Here is a 19,938-nt window from a genome sequence, read left to right as displayed (position 1 = left end):
TTTCATTAAAAAGTATCACAGGGCTTCCCTGGTGGCGCAGTGGTTGCGAGTCCGCCTGCCAATGCAGGGGACACGGGTTCGTGCCGGTCCCGGAAGATCCCACATGCCGCGCAGCGGCTGCGCCATGCGCCATGGCCGCTGAGCCTGCGTGTCCGGAGCCTGTGCTCCGCAACGGGAGAGGCCACAACAGTGAGGGGCCCGCGTATGGCAAAAAAAAAAAAGTATCACAAATGAGAAATGCAGGCAAGAGGAAAGAACAATATAAAAATTTTGACAAGTAATATCAGGTTAGACTTACTTTAGGGAACAGTCTTGCACATACTTGGAGAACATTTGAGTCTGAAGGTTTTGAGCCTCCACCCCAGGAAGTAGGAATTTGGTTTTTCCCTTCCAAATGGGAAGAACATTTTTAGGAAGAATTTTTGTCTTGGAGAATTTAACAGTGTCACCCAAGGTTGTATCTTTAAGGGTGGTTCATTTTCTCGGACCCTTTGTTACTCAAAGTAAAGTACTAGGAGTCCTAAGAAATATTCTGTTCTTATACATTATACTGATTAAGTTCAGCATTAATTTGATTTCAAAGCTAAGAACAGTGGTTAAAACTTGTTTATAGAAATGCATTTTGGAAGAGAAAAATATTGTAAAACATGTAGTGAATGTTTCTTCAGTTTCTCATTCAGCCAATGAGGAAAGGGCATTGCCTTTCTCTTTACCATTAATCACTTCTCAATAAACATGAGATCCTGTTAAGCATCAAAAAAAAAGAGTCTTGCTCACTTTCATGGTTTGGAATACCCCTTGATTTCTGGGCCTGATATAACTTTTGAAATAGTTCTCTAAAAAAATCCTGTTGGCATCTGAATTAATGACTGAAGCATTAATTGATTGCTAAAGCAAACCCTGAAATTTAACGCTTGGCACACACCACAAAAAGTTAATTTATCCAATGCATACTGAGGTATCCTTGGGAAGTGGTTTTAAGGAGCAGGAACAGTGACAATGATAGAATTAGTGGTCATGAGTCACTAGGACAAAGTGGCATTCAGCAGAAAAGACAGAAGCAGTTGTCACATATGTGGGATAAGTAGAGATGGATTATATCTTGTGTGGTGTGGGATAAATGAGAGGCTCAGCAAAGCTTCGCAGAGAGGCCTCACCCACTGGCATTTATGTGGGGCTGTGTTTGACGATCAACCAAAGGGTGAATTATTTTTGACCTATTTCCCCATACAAGAGATCCTCTTCCTTGGAAGATCGTCTTTACACACACTAATGTTCTCTTCCTTCAAGTCATCAGAAAAGGGGAAAATTTTTAGAAATCAGGTCTAAGCTCTTATTCCAGAGAAGCATTTCACAGTTAGAACAGTGACCTCAAAAATAAAATTATGAAGAGCAAGTGAAAATCTGGTTTCAGAATTACACTAGGAGTCTCCCTATTAACTACTTAACAGGGGATAATGGTCCTGTGAAAGATTTTAGTTACATAGTATTCCAATCCCAGGGATCTGATCTGAGCAAAGTTGGCAGTTGGAGTTGGTCAAGAATAAAGGGCAATTACTCAGGATGGACTGAGTCCAGAACAAACTCATTTCTAACGGCCCATGGTAGGCATGACTACAGCAGGTGAGGAAAGAGAAGCATCTTCTTCTTTCCACTGTGAAGTGACAGTTTTTAGCTGAGTGTAGAACTGGATGCCCTAAAGAGAACAAAGAAAGGAAAAAAAAAAGAGAGAAAGAGAGAGTTATCATATATGCCCGGGGGTTTCATGATTCCTCTATTTAATCACTTTTGAAGGAGATGCTATGAAATGCTATTCACGTTCCTACTGGAGGAATAGGTGCAACCAAAATTAAATATATTGCTCATGAGATAATTTATGTAAAACATTTAGCATATTACCTGGCACATCTAAATGGAAAAATTGAACAAGGTAAACTATTAAACTTGTATTTATTTTATAAGAATAGGCTTGAGTAAAAGAGAATATACTGCAGATCTAACACATAAAATTACTAGCAAGCTAGAAGGATACTGTTAGAAAAAAACACACCAGCTTGATTAAAATACTCTTCTAGAGTTATTAGACAAAATCTGGGCAATGTTAATATAGTGAAAACAACTTTAGAGATTATTACATACTTTCAATATAAGATACAACTGAAGTTTACATTTTATTATGTTAAGAATGATACTTTTATGTCTTCTTTCCATAGTGCAAAATAGCAATTTAAGTACCTAAGGATTTAAGACTTCAAACTGTATATAAGGTCAGTCTTTTACTCTAAGAAGCCTCACTCACCAGAGTAACTTAGAGTAATTAAACAAAGACATAGCAGGAAAAAAACTCCGCAACTAACAAACTATTTTAAGCAAGAGTTTTACTCTGCTTCCCTTGAAAGAAATTTTTAATAGTATCAAACTAGTCAATTTTACAAAAGCGGTGACTAATGCACAAACTGGATAATCCACCTCCAAACAGTGTTTCTTAACCAGCTGGCTACACGGTCATAGCCTGCTGTGTAATCCCACTGTTAATTTATTATTAACCTATAAAAGGGAGACCTGTATAGAAAATAAGTAATTTTTTACTGAAGGTCCCAAGATGGCTGTATTTCTGTGGGACTACAAAGAACTTTCACTAGCCCATTTGTCCAACACGTATTTGGGTACTTGCTCTGTGCCGCGTTCTGCAGATAAGTAAATAATAATTACAGTGTGATGACAGCTTCTTAACATGGCTTAAGTAGTCCTACTACATGACTTGCCTCTGCCTACCTCTCTAACCTCATCTCTTACCACTATCTTCCTTATTCACTCACTGTGCTCCAGCCCATTTCTGCTGTTTGAACATGCCATGCCTGTTCTTGCTTTAGGATATATGCACCAGTTGAAGGATGTGATAATAGTGGTAATTTGGTTCCAGATCTGCTCTACTTATTTATTTTTTGTTCGGTGCTGCATTTATATAATTTTTATTATAGAATAGGGTTTAATATACAGAAGGTGCTCAATAAAATTTTTAGTAAATGAGTAACTATTACGGGAGCAATGTGTGCAGTGGGAGCACATGAGGACATACCCAACCCAACACTGAAGGGGATGGTGGTGGCCAGAGGTGATTTTCTGGAGGAGTCCACACTTTAAACTGGGGGTTAACAGTCAGATGAAAAGGGGTGAGAAAGGGGGGATACAGGAAGAGAGGGTCACAGGCAGAGGAGAGGACATATACAAAGGCTTGGATTTACTCATGCTCTTTCCCAAAAACTGTGTTGCCTTGAGTTATTCAGGAATTGGCAAAATTTTGTTAACTTTTATATCTTTTCTAGGGAACTACTGACTTGTTCCTGAATATGTTCAAGACAGTTTCTTAGAGGAAAAAAAATTTTTTTAAACTTAAAGTCACCTGTTTGCCATAGAAATTGGTGTCTCCCCTGAAGGAAGCTCGAGAGCCAGTGAATGAGAACATTGGCAAAGGCACTGGAATGGGCACATTCACCCCGACCTAAAGCAGAACAAATCCACGTCAAATACTAAGAAAAACAAAGGAACTTTCCATTTAGAAGCCCAAATGCTTGGCATCAGAGAGACCAATTTTAACTACCCACCTTCCACCCGATCCTGCATCCCATGAGCTTTTATTCCTGAGGGAGATCAGAGGGGCAGTGACTGATCGCTGTTTACCTTCTCCCCTTACATAGGAAACAGTAAATGGCTACAAGAATATCCTAAGAATTCTGTTCACAAACCTGTCCGACATCTACCAGGTGGGAATATTTCCGAGCAGTGGCTCCATTGGTGGTGAAGATGGCAGTTCCATTTCCATATGGGTTGTCATTTACGATCTTGATGGCTTCATCCAAAGTGTCTGTTTCCAGAACTACAAGAACTGGGCCAAAAATCTCCTCTTTGTAACAGGTCATATTTGGCTGCCGGGAGTGATGTAGCAGAAAAGAAGTCAGTATTTTTTGCTTATTTGGTACTTTATTACCCACTTGCTTAATGAATAGCTTTTATGTCAGTAATAATCTCTTTTCATTTTAAATCACCTATTAAAAAAAGTCCTTTCTTGCTGTGTTCCATCTTCCAAGCTGCCAATCATAAATAACTTGAAATTCCTATTACTGTAACTATAGAACTACACTCCTTTTCTTTAAGCACTGTATCTTTAGGTCTCATGACCCATCACTAGCTTCCTGTTTTATGCCTATATTACTTGTTTATCCAATTGTTATCTTACTGAAAACTACTTGAAAATTCATTTTTTTAATAAATCAAATATATATTAAAAACACCACAGGAGAATTTTTCTATTTAAAGAAATCCTGTGCTAAGTTTTCTGTAACATAAACAATCTTTTCTCATTTGTTCCTTTGCCTCCCAAATGAGTCTGTACATTTTTATTTTGGTATCAGGTCACATTAAACATTGAAAACATCTTTTACCACTGCAGCTGGTCAGCTGTGTTTGTTGCTGATTAGTGGATTCTTCCTCAATGACTCTGTGGCAAGAAATCTCATAATTTCTACTACACTTAGATTCAGCTCTTGACTATTCAGCATTATAATAGGATTGGTGGGGATATGTGAATTTCAAAAAAACTCCTCAATATCGTCATTGAGGAGTCATTGTCATTTTAGCTGAGCAACTTTCAGTTTTGAAAAATAAAAATTGACACCAATTCTTTTTCTTTTGTCACTTTCTGGTGAAGATGTAGGTATTCACTAACTATTGGGGGCTGATATATTGATGGAGACACTGCAATAGCTATAGGCTAGGCAGTAAGAAGGAGAGGGAAGAAGAATTTAACATTAAACAAGTAAGAAGTATAATGTAAGATAGGAACTGGCAAAATAATGGCCTGTGAGCTGGAGTGGCTTGCTGCCAGTTTTTGTACAGCCCACAAGCAAAGAATGGTTTCTACAATTTTTAAATGGTTGAAAAGAATCAATCATGACACCTAAAACTATATGAAATTCCAATTCCATTGTCCATAAATAAAGTTTTATTGGAATACAACCACACCATGTTAATGGCTGAGTCGAGTAGTTGTGACAGAGACTATTTGTCCCTGCAAAGCCAAAAATATTTACTCTTTAGCTCTTAATGTAGAATTATCCAACCACTGGTATAGTGGAAAGAGGTTGGAAGTCAGGATGGGAGACTCATTCAGACTTGAGATAAAATAACTGAGTAATTCTGGCAAGAGATGAGGTCTCTAGTCATTAAATGTCTTCATTTATAATAAATTAGATGAATGAGGCGCCTTTAGCTAATTTCGCAAAATTATATATTTGCAAAATAAATAATCCAGAGTTGTTCACCTTGACATTTGAGATGATGGTTGGCCCAACAAAGTTCCCATTATCATAACCTTTGACTTTAATATCTCGCCCATCAAGAAGGATGGAAGCTCCTTCCTTTGTTCCACTATCAATCAGATTGCAGACTCGCTCTTTTGCCTGGGGGGTGATCAGAGGGCCAAGATCAGCTCCAGGCTGGTCTCCTGTAGAATAACACAGAAGTATTTCAGGTCTTCATTAACATAAATTATGAGTGCTAAATAAAGATGAATCCAAATGACAAGTAGTACAGTACAAAGAGAGACAATGGTAAGAATAAACATGATTGCTCCCACTGGACAAGGCCAATGCGAAAATCAAGAGCTTAGTGCCACAGATGCAAAGTCTAAAGAAGCCGGGCAGATAACTGGTTACCTGCATTGACTCTCAGCTTTTTGGCACGCTCTACCAGCTCTGGCAGCCACTTCTTAGCTTCTCCCACAAGGATCGCTGTTGAAAGAGCCATGCAGCGCTGACCAGCGGCTCCAAATGCTGCCCCAACGAGCTGGTTCAGAGTATTTTCCTTATTGGCATCTGGCATGACTACCCCATGGTTTTTGGCTCCCTAAGGAAATACAGAAAGTACATGAATCTTCCTTGGCAAAATACAATTTGGCTAAGAAATGAAAGAACCTGAGATTTCAGATGAGAATTGAAGGAAAGGACTCAAGAATTTATCCTGTGTTGCTTTGAAAATAGACTTATTATCATTTTGATATTGCTGAAGTACTGGTAACACTGAGTAAGTCTCCAGGTTAATTTTGCTTCACTTCCTCAGCTGAAAAGCTGTTAGGTGTTTATTTAGATCAAAACCATTATCAAACGCCCCCCCACAAAAACAAAACACTGCCTCAATCACGTTTGGTTAAATTGACAGGCTAAACACTGCATCCAGGAGCCAAGGAGAACTCCCTTCTCTTTCCTAAGTTAGCTAGGAAAGAATTTGTTGTTTGTCAGAGGTTCCAGTTATATGAAGAGCAATGTAAACATAGAGCTGCCAGTAGCCAGCTGAAAGGCAAAATAGGAGGTAGGCCTCCTGATACACAATTTCCAGAAAGAAATTCTCCCAATTGGCTTGCTTCTAGATACACAGCCTCATAAACGTCTATGTGGGACTGACATATGGTCATTTCCACATGTTTCCATGTACAGCTATAGTTGAGTACATAAATAGATATCTTGTCTGCTACTTAACTGTATCCCATTACACATAGTATAATGTTAGACACAGAATACATTCAAGAAATATGTAGTGAACTGGGAGGGGCATAAATCAAATTGGCCAAAACACATCCAGCCATGAAAAGAAACAAATGTGCATATCATGAACAGTCTCCAAGCCTGTACATAGGTGGCTACCCTTTTTGCAACATTAGTGGAAGGGTAAGAAAGTAGCAACTGGACATTATATTTAGTATGAAAGAATTGCCAAGTATTTGGCGAGGAGCTAGTCACTAAGGAACAGCAAAACTATGCAGCCAAGTAAACCACACTCATATATCATACAGGGATATCTGGCTCTTTCCAGAGCCTTAAATAGTCTGGGCTCTTAGGGAAGATCATATCTTTGACATTAGTAGTTAGGATACGCCTTAAAGGCAGGAAGGATGGGGTCTAGCTGGAAGAATGGTATGAAGGAAGAAACAGGGCCAGAAGCAGAACTTGGCAGTTACTGCTGAAGCCCAAAGAATTTGAATATCATTCTTAAGGAGAAATGTGACTTTATCACCAAGATTACCTGGTTAAGATAAAAGGTAATTAAAGCGACAGAGAATAAAACTCATCACACTGTTCGTGGTTAAAGGGAAGACAACTTGGATGAATTATGAATAAAGAAACACTGGCATTAGAGTGGGATGAGTGGCCCCTCTGCTGAGGGGCTTTTTCTAGGTAATTTTAATACATATAACAGAATTTGGGGGAAAAAGGAATAAGAAGTTACCATATTGGCTTGAACTCTCTTGCCATGTCTTGACCCTCTCTCAAAGATGTACTCTCCTGCCTGGTTGGATCCCACAAAGCTGATTGCTTTGATATCAGGATGATCGCAAATAAAGTTTACAGCTTTAAGAAGAAAATAAATGATTACCACAAAGGATAAAAGGGCTGTGGGATTCTCAGCAAAGCAAATTTCTCCCTTTCTCACTGTTATGAATGAGAAGTTTTCATACTTTTGTTTTTCTACCCTGGATTCCCATTTTGGAGTTCTGTCCTTGTTCTCTTAAATTCTTTTTTTTTTTTTTTTGGCCACGCTCCACCGCTAGTGGGATTTTAATTCCCCGACCAGGGATCTAACCTTCGTCCCCTGCAGTGGAAGCGAGAAGTCTTAACCACTGGACTGCCAGGGAAGTCCGTCTCTTAAATTCTTTAAACTACAAATCTTATTTAACCTCTTCTCTTTTATTATTTTTCCCACTTGCTAGTCCAGAATTTCTACTTTTAATCTAACTCTGAAGGCTACAACTCCTATTTTCCTCCAAAATAATAGCCTTTCAATACTCAACTCTTCCTTTTGTCCTTTACGAATGTGATATTTCCTCAACTGTCACTTATACTGGGACTCTCAGATACTACTGTGCCCTCATGTGAGAGGCAATAGAGCATAGTGTTTAAAAGTAAAAACCAGGGTCAGCCTTCTTAAGTATACACATCCCGACTTTGACAGTTTCTAGCAACGTGACTTTGGGCAAATCACTTAATTTCATTATACCTCAATTTTCTTATCTGTAAAATGGGAAAATAATAGTACCTACCTCAAAGGGCTGTTGTAAAGACTAAATGAGATAATATATAGAAGGCATTAGGAACAAATATATAGAAGGCATTAGGAACAGTGCTTGAAACACAGAAGCACTTTTCAAGTGTTAGCTATTATTATATGAATCAGAAGGACTTCAGCACCTCTGAGATCTATAAAGTCTGACTTAAATAACCTTATAAATTCTCTCAATATTGAAATGAAAACTTCTCTTTAATCTCATCTGTATCTTGCCCTAACCATATTTCTTTGTCCTAATGTATTCTGTAGGGCAAGAAGCACCGCTACTCCCCAGTTAGTTACCTTAGCACAGAGGTGGCAAAACAATCAACAAACATTATCTTCAAACATGGAGGTTACTACGAGTAAATCCCTTCATCCCTAGGTTCTTCATCCTAAAACACCCCATCACTGATTCAACACCTTGATTTTTTGGTATTCAGATTAAGTGCCATGTAGAGAGAGGCAGTTACCTTCATGTTGTCCATGGATGACATTCAGTGTTCCGTCAGGGGCACCAGAGTCCTGAAGCAACTTGGCAAGAAGTATAGTTGCTCCAGGGACTCGCTCTGATGGTTTCATTAGGAAGGTATTTCCACATACCATGGCCATGGGAAACATCCAAAGGGGGATCATGGCAGGAAAATTGAATGGAGCAATGCCTGCACACACCCCCAGAGGTAGACGGTAGGAATAAAGGTCCATGTCTTTGGTGATGGATGGCATGGTCTCTCCCAGCATGAGGGATGTCACACTGCAGGCATGCTCAACCACCTCTGGAACAGAGAAGGAGCAGTCGGGCCACCAACTCTCCACACTGTGCACTATTTAGTTTTGTCATGCTCTAGTCAGCCCTGAGTGGCAAGACCAACGACAGAGGGAAGAAACACTGACTTGCCATGTGAAGGGGTTGCGTAAAGTGAGATTATCTGAATGGGAAAAAGAAAGTGCAATACATATACCATTTGGAACATCATTTGAGTAAAATAATGAATGAAGTAAACCAATCCCACAGATACCTGAGTACTATCATTTCCCATAAGTATTAAAAAAGATATCATGGGATAGCAAAATCTACATAAAGGAAGAAGCAATCCCCCATCTGGGATCTTTGCCTCTCATTTTCCTTTGCTTCTTCCCAATGTCCCTGAACTCCCCATGAGGAATCCCTGCTTACGAAGGCCTCGAAATACATCTCCTTCGGCATCCGCTAGGGTCTTCCCTTGTTCCAGCGTGATTAACCTGGCAATTTCTTTCTAGAGAGAAAACACACAAATAGAAACCAACGCAAGGATGTGCCTCCTGTTAGTTCTCAGGCAGCCAAAAAAGAATAAAAGTCAGGGAGAAGTACTATGAGGGAGAGAGCCATGATCTATGTCTCTCTGTATTGTACAGTTAGGGAGAGCAGCTAAAAGTGCCTCTATGAGAGTGACAAGTATCCCCTAGGCAACAGTTTGGAAAATTATACCATTCAGATTTCTTACCAAGTTTTCTTTAATGAGTTGTTGATAGCGGAGCAGGACCTGCTGACGGCTTAATATTGAAGTGTCTGCCCATGTGGGAAAAGCACGTTTGCAGGAAGAAACTGCTGCATCCATTTCAGCCTTGGTGGCTTGAGGGACCCGACCAATGACCTCATTGGTGGCCTGATGGAGAAAGCAGCACATCAGGGACTTCTCTGGTGGTCCAGTGGTAAAGAATCTGCCTTAGGGCTTGCCTGGTGGTGCAGTGGTTAAGAATCTGCCTGCCACTGCAGAGGGGACAGGCTCGATCCCTGGTCTGGGAAGATCCCACATGCCGCAGAGCAACGAAGCCCATGCACCACAACCACTGAGCCTGCACTCTAGAGCCTGTGAGCCACAACTACTGAGCCCACGTGCCACAACTACCGAAGCCTGCGCGCCTAGAGCCTGTGCTCCGTGACAAGAGAAACCACTGCAATGAGAAGCCCGCGCACAGCAACAAAGAGTAGCCCCTGCTTGCCTCAACTAGAGAAAGCCTGCACGCAGCAACAAAGACTCAACGCAGCCAAAACTAAATAAATTAAATAAATAATAAAAAAAAAAACTGCCTTACAATGCAGGGGGTACAGGTTCGATCCCTGGTCAGGGAACTAAGATCCCACATGTGGCGGGGCAACTAGGCCCGCGTGCCGCAACTACTGAGCTCACGCCCCTCAACTAGAGAGCCTGCGCACCACAAACTACAGAGCCCATGTGCTCTGGAACCCGCACACCACAATTACAGAGCTCAGGTGCCCTGGAGGCTGTGAGCCATAACTAGAGAGAAGCCCACACGCTGCAACAAGGATCCCACATGCCTCAACAAAGATCCCGCGTGCTGCAACAAAGACCCGATGCAGCCAAAAATAAATAAAATAAATAAACAAATAATAAATAAATTTTTTTTTTTTTAAAAAAAAGCAGCACATCATCCTTTGTCCCTGCCCCACCTTCTTCATTTTTCATATAGTCGCAGGGGCAGTGCCATGTGCTTCACAATAGACAACCAGGTCCCTCTTTTCCCACCATGTTCCCAGAATTCTAGGCTAGTTAAATTTAAGTCCCAAAGCAGCTTTGCTTACGGGGTTGTGGATGTCCATCCATTTGTCACTTTTGGATTCAATAAATTTCCCATCAATGAAAAGCTTTACAGATGGCTGGGGAAAAAAAAAAAAAAAACCACAAAACTTTGTATTAGTTAGTTGCTTTACTTCTCTCTTTCACAAAGAGAAAAGGAATTGGGGTTGATAACTGAATTTTCTGCCCTCTAGAAATGTTAGCTCTAGGAAAGAGATATACAATATACTTGTCTATAGTGCTTATTAATATGGGGCAGAGCCTCTCAATACTGTGATCTCTCTGTAAATGGGAAATTCCCTGCTAATCACACAGTGGAACTTCACGAGTAAATATATGCCACTGAGAAGCTTATACTAAAAAAGCAGTAGACTCTGTGTTAACAAAGATTAGCTATTAGGACGTCTTGGCCCAGTTGACTTTCTGTCACATTACCATGAGCATGCATTACCTTTATGATCAAAAGATTTTAAAAGACATTTCTATCTGTGTAGTTTTTCTGAGAAGTAGCTTGTTTTCATTAAATTTTCAAAGTGGTCTGTGGGCCAAAAAAGGTGAAAAATTACTATGTTACAGTATGTGCATGCTTCTATATAAACAGGATTTTGAGCACCAGTCCTTATATATCAGGTTTCGTTACTGCAAATGGCTGATAGACAGTAGGTCTGTAAAAACAACTCTAAAGGTTGTAAAGAAGACAACCTTTCTGGCAGGCTCAAGAAAACCTCTAGAAGCCAAGAAAATGTACCTTTTGACACAGTAATCCTAATTCAGAAGGGAAAGAAGAAAACTACATAAATAAATGTTTGTTTTATAATACTGAAAACCAGAATAAGTCTAAATGTTATCTGGAAAAATTATTAGTTAATTCAGGCTATATCTACTTGATAGAATATTATATAGCCATTAAAAATCGTAATCATAAAGACCACCGTGCAATATTGTAAATGCTTACAACATAGTAGACACAATATGAGATAAGAAAACCAAGATACAAAATTTCAGATAAACTCTGATCATAATTATGTAAAGAAGATAAATGGGAATACCCCCAAATTATACTGGATTCCTTCTCAGAAGTCAGCCTTTATTACCAAATAAACTCACCACTGAAGATGAAGAGAAGGAGGATGCTGGGTGCCAACTGGAGTTCACCTTGGAAGAAACCTGGGAGGTAAAAGAATGGTTATTTTGATAAATGAGAGCAGAAAATTATTAAAAATTTAGTGAATGGCTACTATATGCTTAACATTATACTAGTTACTGTGGGTATATGAAAAAGGACTTGGTGTTTGCTCTCAAGGGTCATACAGGCTTTATAAAGAGAAAAGTTGTGAGACTATGAGACACAGCAAACTATGAGAGAACAATAAACCATAATGATCATGTGCTCAATTTCCAGGACAGTCCTGGTTAAAAAAATATTTTTTTGTCATTAGACCATATTTTTCTAATTTTTGGCCCGGTACATGTAGTCACCATAAATCTAAAAATAAGATAACACTTAGGATGCTCTCTAACACAATAGGTGTTGAATATAAGATAGTATATAACCAAGTGTCAAATGTATGTATAATATGCCCACACAAATACTTAAAACATGAATGTTCATTGTAAATTTATTGGTAACAGCCTAAAATTTGGGAACAACGCAAACGTCCACAATTGGATGGGTGAATAGGGAAACTAGTATAGTATATCCATATGTTGGAATACTACTCAGCAATAAAAAGGAACCGACTATTGATGTATGCAACATGGATAACTATAGTAATTATACTGAGTGAAAGAAGTTAAGACTTAAAAAGAGTATATACGGTATGATTCCATTTATATAAAACTAGAAAATGTAAAAGGTAATGTCAGAAAGCAGATGAGTGGTTACCTAGAGATGACGGAGGAGGAAAAGAGGAAGGGGGTAAGAGAGAAACGTTTTGGGGCAATGTGTTCACTGTCTTGATTGTGACGTCTTCACAGGTGTATACAAATAATAAAACATCAAATTATACACTTTAGGGCTTCCCTGGTGGCACGGTGGTTAAGAATCCACCTGCCAATGCAGAGGACACGAGTTCAATCCCTACCCCGGGAAGACCCCACATGCCGTGGAGCAACTAAGCCCGTGCACCACAACTACTGAGCCTGCACCCTAGAGCCCAGGAGCCACAACTACTGAGCCTGAATGCCACAACTACTGAAGCCTGCACGCCTAGAGCCCGTGCTCCACAACAAGAGAAGCCACTGCAATGACAAGCCCACACACCGCAACGAAGAGTAGCCCCCGCTTGCTGCAACTAGAGAAAGCCCACGCACAACAACGAAGACCCAACACAGCCAAAAATAAACAAATAAAAAAAATTATACACTTTAAAATATGTACAGTTTATTTTAGGTCAATTTTATTTCAATAAAGCTGTTTTTTAAAATGCCACATGTGGGCTTCCCTGGTGGCGCAGTGGTTAAGAATCTGCCTATCAATGCAGGGGACACGGGTTCGAGCCCTGGTCTGGGAAGATCCTACATGCTGCGAAGTAACTAAGCCCGTGTGCCACAACTACTGAGCCTGTGCTCTAGAGCTCGCAAGCCACAACTACTGAGCGCACGTGCCGCAACTACGGAAGCCTGCGCGCCTAGAGCCCGTGCTCCGCAACAAGAGAAGACATTGCAATGAGAAGCCCGCGCACCGCAACAAAAAGTAGACCCCGCTCGCCACAACTAGAGAAAGTCGGCGCACAGCAACGAGGATCCAACACAGCCAAAAATAAATTAAAAAAAAAAAAAAAAGCCACATGTACCTAATAGGAAAAGAATGTGTTATACAGGTAATAGGATTTAATCAGGAAATGGCAGGGGTCGGGGGGATCAGTTACAATAAAGTCACTCTCTAAAAAAAAATAGTTTGTATATATGCTATGCAAGTTGATATAAGAAATACTGAAGTCTAATCAAAGTGAACAAACTAAAATAGTCAAGACTGGGTTGTAAAAGGAAGCTGCAATCTAATAATCTATTACCTTGTCTGAAGAGAAATCATGTTAACCAAAGAGTTTAGGGCTGCATAAAGTACAAGAATTTGTTTGTGTGCCTGTAGCACTGTCTAGAGGAAAGGGTGCTGGTCCTTTGGGCCAGCAGACAGTCCTTCCAAATGCCTGGTCTGCTTCCTCTCCCAGTCCCCACAAAAGCTATTTCAAACCATCAACACTCTCCTGGAGACCACCATGTCTTATAGTCACGTTCCGAATACCAACACAGTACCTGCTACACAGTAGGTGTTCAGTAAATATCTACTGAACGAAAGAAAGGTCCACTGGGCAGCTTATATTGCCTGACTGTCCCCTACCCCAGACTTGGTTAGCTGTCCTTTTTTGTACTCCATAGCAGCCAATATTTCCCCTAAGAGGTTATCTGTCTGTGTTGTAATGACCTAGTTACTTGTTTGTTACCCCAAAGACTATAAATTCCACGAGGGCAGGCACTGAATTCTGTTTACCTACTTTACAGAGTTACTGAGATCAAGCTTGTCCAGGTATGAAAAATAGCTAGCAAGCAGTTGGTGCTTATTACATGTTGTTATTACTATAAATACTTATTTGCTCACACTCCTTGCTATTTCAAAACTTAACAATTCTCTTAAAATTTTCAACTCTGTTCCTTTCCTTCTCACTCTTAAGAGCTGATCTTGCAGATGTAAACTATTATATATAGGATGGATAAACAACAAGGTCCTACTGTATAGCACAGGGCACTATATTCAATATCCTGTGATAAACCATAATGGAAAAGAATATTAAAAAAAGAATGTCGGGCTTCCCTGGTGGCGCAGTGGTTGGGAGTCCGCCTGCCGATGCGGGGGGCACGGGTTCGTGCCCTGGTCCGGGAGGATCCCACGTGCCGCGGAGCGGCTGGGCCCGTGGGCCGTGGCCGCTGGGCCTGTGTGTCCGGAGCCTGTGCTCTGCAGCGGGAGGGGCCGCAGCGGTGAGAGGCCCGCGTACAGCAAAAAAAAAAAAAAAAAAAAAAAAAAAAAACCACACACAAAAAAAGAATGTCTATATGTGTATTACTGAGTCACTTTGCTGTACAGCAGAGATTGGTACAACATTACAAATCAACTATATTTCAATTAAAATTTTTTTAATTAAAAAAAAAGAGCTGATCTTATTTTTTCTACTTCAGCGGAAACAGAAACCATCAGATGGGAACTTCCTCAACTTCTTACCAGTAAGCCTACAAAACTGACCAATACCCATCATTTTTTCCTTTCTTTCTCTTATAGTGGAGAAGGTAGCTACCAAGGTTTACAGGGACAGAGTGACTGGGAGACAGAGGTGCACAGAGGTGGACTGACTGAAGAGGTGTCTGTCCTGTAATCTAAGGTTAATCTCTGCACCTGTGCTCTGAACTGTTCCTCCTGCCTTGGACACCTCCATCAATGATCCTTTCTTTCCTGTACCTTAAACCTCTCTCCATCCAATAGCCAGAGTTCTCTATACCAATTTCCTCCCCATCTCCCACTAACTCTTCAATCATCTCCAAGCTTTATGATTGAACACGAGTGACTTCCTCCATACCATGGACTCTTCCAAGTCCTTCTTGTACTTGACCTCTCAGCAGAGGTGGAGAGTTATTTAATCATGCCCTCTGTCTGAATCCCCTCTCCACGTGTATTCTGTGATGCCCTGGTATCTTTTCTATTTCTTGGGCCACTTTTTCTATGCCTTCTATGCTGGTTCAGTCTCCTATACCTGGCCTCTAATGGTTGAGTTCCTGAACAAGGAGTTCCTGAACTCTCCTTGGGTGATTTCATCAACTCCAGTGGCTTAATTATCTAGATCCTGGTGATGCCCAAATCTGTAATTCCTCACCAGAATCTTCCTCTTCAGGTAATACCTACATAACTGTCTTCACCACATCTCTACTTGGATGTTATTTAGGTACATGTTGAAAAAGCTGACCTCATCGTCCTTCCACCAACCGGCTCTGTTTCCTATAGCCCACCTTTCAGTAAATGGGGCTACTATCCACCTAGCTGCCCAGCCAGAAACTTGAATGTCACCCCAACTCCTCCCTCTCTCTCCTCAGTGAATCAAACAAGTCCTGGCAATCTGTCCTCCCAGAAGTCTTTGAAATGCACCCCCTTCTCTCCACCCCTCCTACCCTCACCGAAGTCTATACCATCATTGTCTCTCACCTGGACTTCAACAATGGTTTCCTAACAGGTCTCCCAGCCTCCATTCTTAAACCTTCTGAATCTAGTTTCCACTCCATAGCCAGAGGGTCTTTCTAAAACACAAACCTGGTTAGATCACTCCTTTGTTTAAAACCTACCAATGGCTTTCCATTGTCCTTGGGATAAAGACTCACCTTGATGTTGCTTAGAAGACTCTACATAGTATCTTTACTTCTCTAGTTTCCTAGCTTGTTGCTTTCCTCCTTGCTCTCTCTATGCTCCAGCTGTTCAGAACATGTTTTGTGCTCTCATTGCCCTTGCACATGCTGCTCCCTCTTGCCTGGAATTGTTTCATCCCATTTGCTTGGCTCACATCTATTCCTTAGCTCCCTATCACTTTGGGTACAGGTACAGGTACAGGTCAGTTCTGTAGGCTTGCTAGCAGGAAGTTGAGGACATTCTCATCTAATGGTTTTTGTTTCCTCTGAAGTAGAAAAAACAAGATTAACTCCTGTGAGTGAGAGGGGCAGTAGCAGAGTTGGAAGTTTTTAAGTCTCAATCTCTGGTCTAGGCTAAGTACCTGATTATGAAGTTCATAGAACACCCGAATTCCTCTATTTCTCATATCGCACTAGGGAATAGTAGCTTATTTAATTATTAAGTCTCTCTCCCTTAGATCACTAGATGGTTGTGTCCTAAGCCCCTAGCACCATTCCTGGACTAGAGTAAGCACTCAGTAATATTCTGCAGAATGAAAGAATGAGCACACATCAAGCAATTGTTGGATATTAATTTTGTTTCATGTAGATTCTCTTACAGGGCAGAAAATGCACGGATAAGCCAACTGGAGCATTCTAGGTCACTTAGTTTTCTTTTGTTTTCTTTTTTAAAAAAATAGTTATTTATTTATTGGCTGTGTTGGGTCTTCGTTGCTGCATGCGGGCTTTCTCTAGTTGCAGCGAGCGAGGGTTACTCTTCGTTGCGGGTGCATGGGCTTCTCATTGCAGTGCCTTCCCTTGTTGTGGAGCACGGGCTCTAGAGCGTTGGCTCAGTAGTTGTGGTGCACCGGCTTAGTTGCTCTGCAGCATGTGGGATCTTCCCGGACCAGGGATCGAACCCGTGTCCCCTGCATTGACAGGCAGATTCTTTTTTTTTTTTTTGCGGTACGCGGGCCTCTCACTGCTGTGGCCTCTCCCGTCGCAGAGCACAGGCTCCGGACGCACAGGCCCAGCGGCCATGGCTCACGGGCCCAGCCACTCCGCGGCATGTGGGATCCTCCTGGACCGGGGCACGAACCCGTGTCCCCTGCATCAGCAGGCAGACTCTCAACCACTGTGCCACCAGGGAAGCCCGACAGGTGGATTCTTAACCACTGCGCCACCACTGAAGCCCTAGGCCGCTTAGTTTTATTTTGTCATTGGCACACAGTCTCCCTGCTGTCAAGAGGGTATAAAAGGCACTGCATCTGGTATAATAAAACATTATCATATAGTTTTGAAAGGTTAGATCTCCTTTCTTTTCTTCATTTTCCAAGACACACTCATTAGTACTGTTGCTGAAAAAACTATCCTATGTCCAGTCACACCAAACTCCTTGTTCTCTAGATGTTTATTTCATACTTGCTATTTCCTTTACCAGGAACTCTCTTCCCCTCTACCTAAAGGCCTCCTACTCTTGCAATACTTAAATCCAGATCAACCCCTTTTGGAAGCTTCTCCTGAATTGCACAGGTGGAATTTGGGGCTCTTTCCCTAGGTTCCTACAGTACTGTGTGCACTCTTACTGTTTAGCACTTATCATTGCATTACAATAGGGGGGTTTTCAGTGAATATTTTACTTATCTCTCCTTTCCCAAAGCTTGGGACAGTGCCTGACACAGAAAGAGATGCCAAGATGTAAGTCCTGAATTCTCAGCCGCATTAGTTACTAGTTGGGAGACTTTGGATGACCTTTAGTGTCAGGTAACTTACTTCATTATATTAATTCTAATCTTCACAGATATTCTTAAAACTAGGAAGTGGTGGTGCTGGGATAGAACCCAAGTATGATTGTGCAGCCTGTGCTCTTTCCACTGCATCACTGAAGAAAGTCATTGAGTCACTTCAAGACCAGTCTTCTTATCTTTAAATGGGAGTGATAATATCTTGACTGCCAGAATCTAGACTACTCTTTATCAAAGTGTCATGTTACAGTAACTCCTAGTTGACTTAGAATTACTATCTCTGTTCTTTCCAGGTCAACTCAGAAGTTTCTTAAAATGAATCAGAAAATAGTGTCTATTTCTAAAATAAAGTACTTGGGAAGGGAGATTCTTTTCCTTGATGCAAAGGACAAAATAGCTTCTTAAGGCTCTCAATGACTTGGGATGGCAGAGGAGGCAAAGGAAAAAAGTCAATTTCAGTAGAAGAGTTTGAGAAGTTGGTAATGGAAAGTATAGGATGGAAACTTTGTTTCTCTACTACAAAAACAAAAAACAAACAAACAAACCTAGAAAATCAGAACTAGGATCACATCAAGAAATATGAGGAAAGCCAGATCATTTGACAAACGCTTCCAACCCATTCTCCCCAATGTCCCATTAAATAGCATATTTAAACAGGAATCTTTGCCGACTCTGCTAAGAATCTTAAAAATGCATGGTCTCTGCAGTAGAACTCACTGAAACCTGGTAAATACTAATATTATCTAACAGCCCAGCAATACAGAGGAAGAAGTTCCCAGGCTGGATATAATGAGTAAGAGAAGCAAAATTGCTTCTTGCAGGTTCCAGAATGTTGCCTGTAGTAACGCTTGCCTCATAATCTAAGTCCTTGTAAGGCTGTGAACAACAGGGGGTTGCGGGGCGGGGGGTGGGGGTGGGGAAAGGCTATGAACAGAGTTGTAAATCACAGGCCTCAGGCATGCAGCTTCTGTATCTCCTATCCTTAGGCTGGCTTCAGAGAGGACCTAATCTCCCCACCCCACCCCCACGGGCAGAGTTGAGTCAGGCTAGGAGCTGACTTGGGGGTGGGAACTTGGAACTTACACTTCTTGTCTTCCTTGGCTCCCATTTTCTATAACGTGCTTTAGAGATGTTTAGTCCTTTGCATATGCTTGGAACAAACTGGTAGCATTAACTATGTGTCCTTATTCACGGCCAACATAAACACTGTAACTTTGCTGAGAGAAAGTTAAACTCAAAGTCTTGGCAAGCAAGGGCACAGCCCACAGCCTGTGGAAAATACAAAGAGCCATAGCTGGGGAAAACAGCTCAGCAAATGGCTGCTTTGAGGGAAAACCTAGTGTGCACTTCTAGAAGGAGATTCAAAGTTCATTCACTGATCCTCGCCCCTCGTGTGCCTCCTACCTCCGCCTTTACCTCGGACTGTAGACAGTGAAGGGAAAGGTGGGGGAAGGGAACAATCTGGATGCTCCCGGCAGGATGCTAAGAAAGGTGACCAGAAGGGGAGTTTTTGGGGCAGAGAGGTGGCTGGTGCAGAGGTGAAAGGGAAAGACGGTGGGCCGACCGATAGAGGTGAGGGCAAGAGAGTGACGGCAGGGGCGGGGCAAGGCTGGAGGAGGAGAGTGGACCAGAGCCAGAAAGAGGGAGTCTCAAGAATAAAAGGGAGAGGGGTGATAGTCCAGGGCTGGATCCAACGAAGGCGGATACTGAGTAAGGTGTGGGACAGGGCCGCACTGGTCCGATGGGCACAGGAGGGTCAGCCATGAAGGGGCTGGCTCAGAGAGCGGACGGAAAGGACCGAATTTCTAGTTTCGCGACCCCTTGGCGCCAACCTCACTCGCCTGCAGGATCCGGGCCCGCATTGCCGCCGCCGCCGCCACCGCCGCCACCGCCGCCATGGCTCTCGGTTGCCTCTTCTCAGCCCCCCGCACCTCTACAGTCTGAGTCTGTCCACAAGCACGACTGCTGCCAGGCCTCTCCCCTCCATCCTGCCGCACCTCCTCATTGGTGGAAAGGACAATTTCCCCTAGCCAATCACTCGTCCTAACACCTGACTCCGCACCCTCAGTCCCAGACCTGGTGGTATGCGATTGGTCAGAAGTGATAGCGCTCTCACCGCCCCCCTCCACCTCAACAAATTCTGTTGGCGGAGG

General features: G+C 41.8%; 1 protein-coding gene across 1 annotated transcript; it reads right to left on the bottom strand.

Annotated features, from left to right (window-relative positions):
- Positions 1 to 1,560: 1,560 nt before the first annotated feature.
- On the bottom strand, positions 1,561 to 19,711 carry ALDH6A1 (aldehyde dehydrogenase 6 family member A1). Its single transcript, XM_065871482.1, has 12 exons — positions 19,627 to 19,711; positions 11,784 to 11,843; positions 10,682 to 10,756; positions 9,582 to 9,743; positions 9,275 to 9,353; positions 8,571 to 8,873; positions 7,282 to 7,403; positions 5,715 to 5,904; positions 5,322 to 5,503; positions 3,747 to 3,926; positions 3,404 to 3,502; positions 1,561 to 1,696 (listed from the first exon to the last, which is right to left on the bottom strand). Exons 1-12 carry the CDS (start codon positions 19,681 to 19,683, stop codon positions 1,592 to 1,594), a joined length of 1,614 nt encoding a protein of 537 aa, XP_065727554.1. The 5' UTR covers positions 19,684 to 19,711; the 3' UTR covers positions 1,561 to 1,591.
- Positions 19,712 to 19,938: the final 227 nt, after the last annotated feature.

The sequence above is a fragment of the Phocoena phocoena genome, chromosome 2, assembly GCF_963924675.1.
Source record: "Phocoena phocoena chromosome 2, mPhoPho1.1, whole genome shotgun sequence".
Classification (NCBI taxonomy): domain Eukaryota; kingdom Metazoa; phylum Chordata; class Mammalia; order Artiodactyla; family Phocoenidae; genus Phocoena; species Phocoena phocoena.
This window is presented reverse-complemented; position numbering and strand designations above follow the sequence as displayed.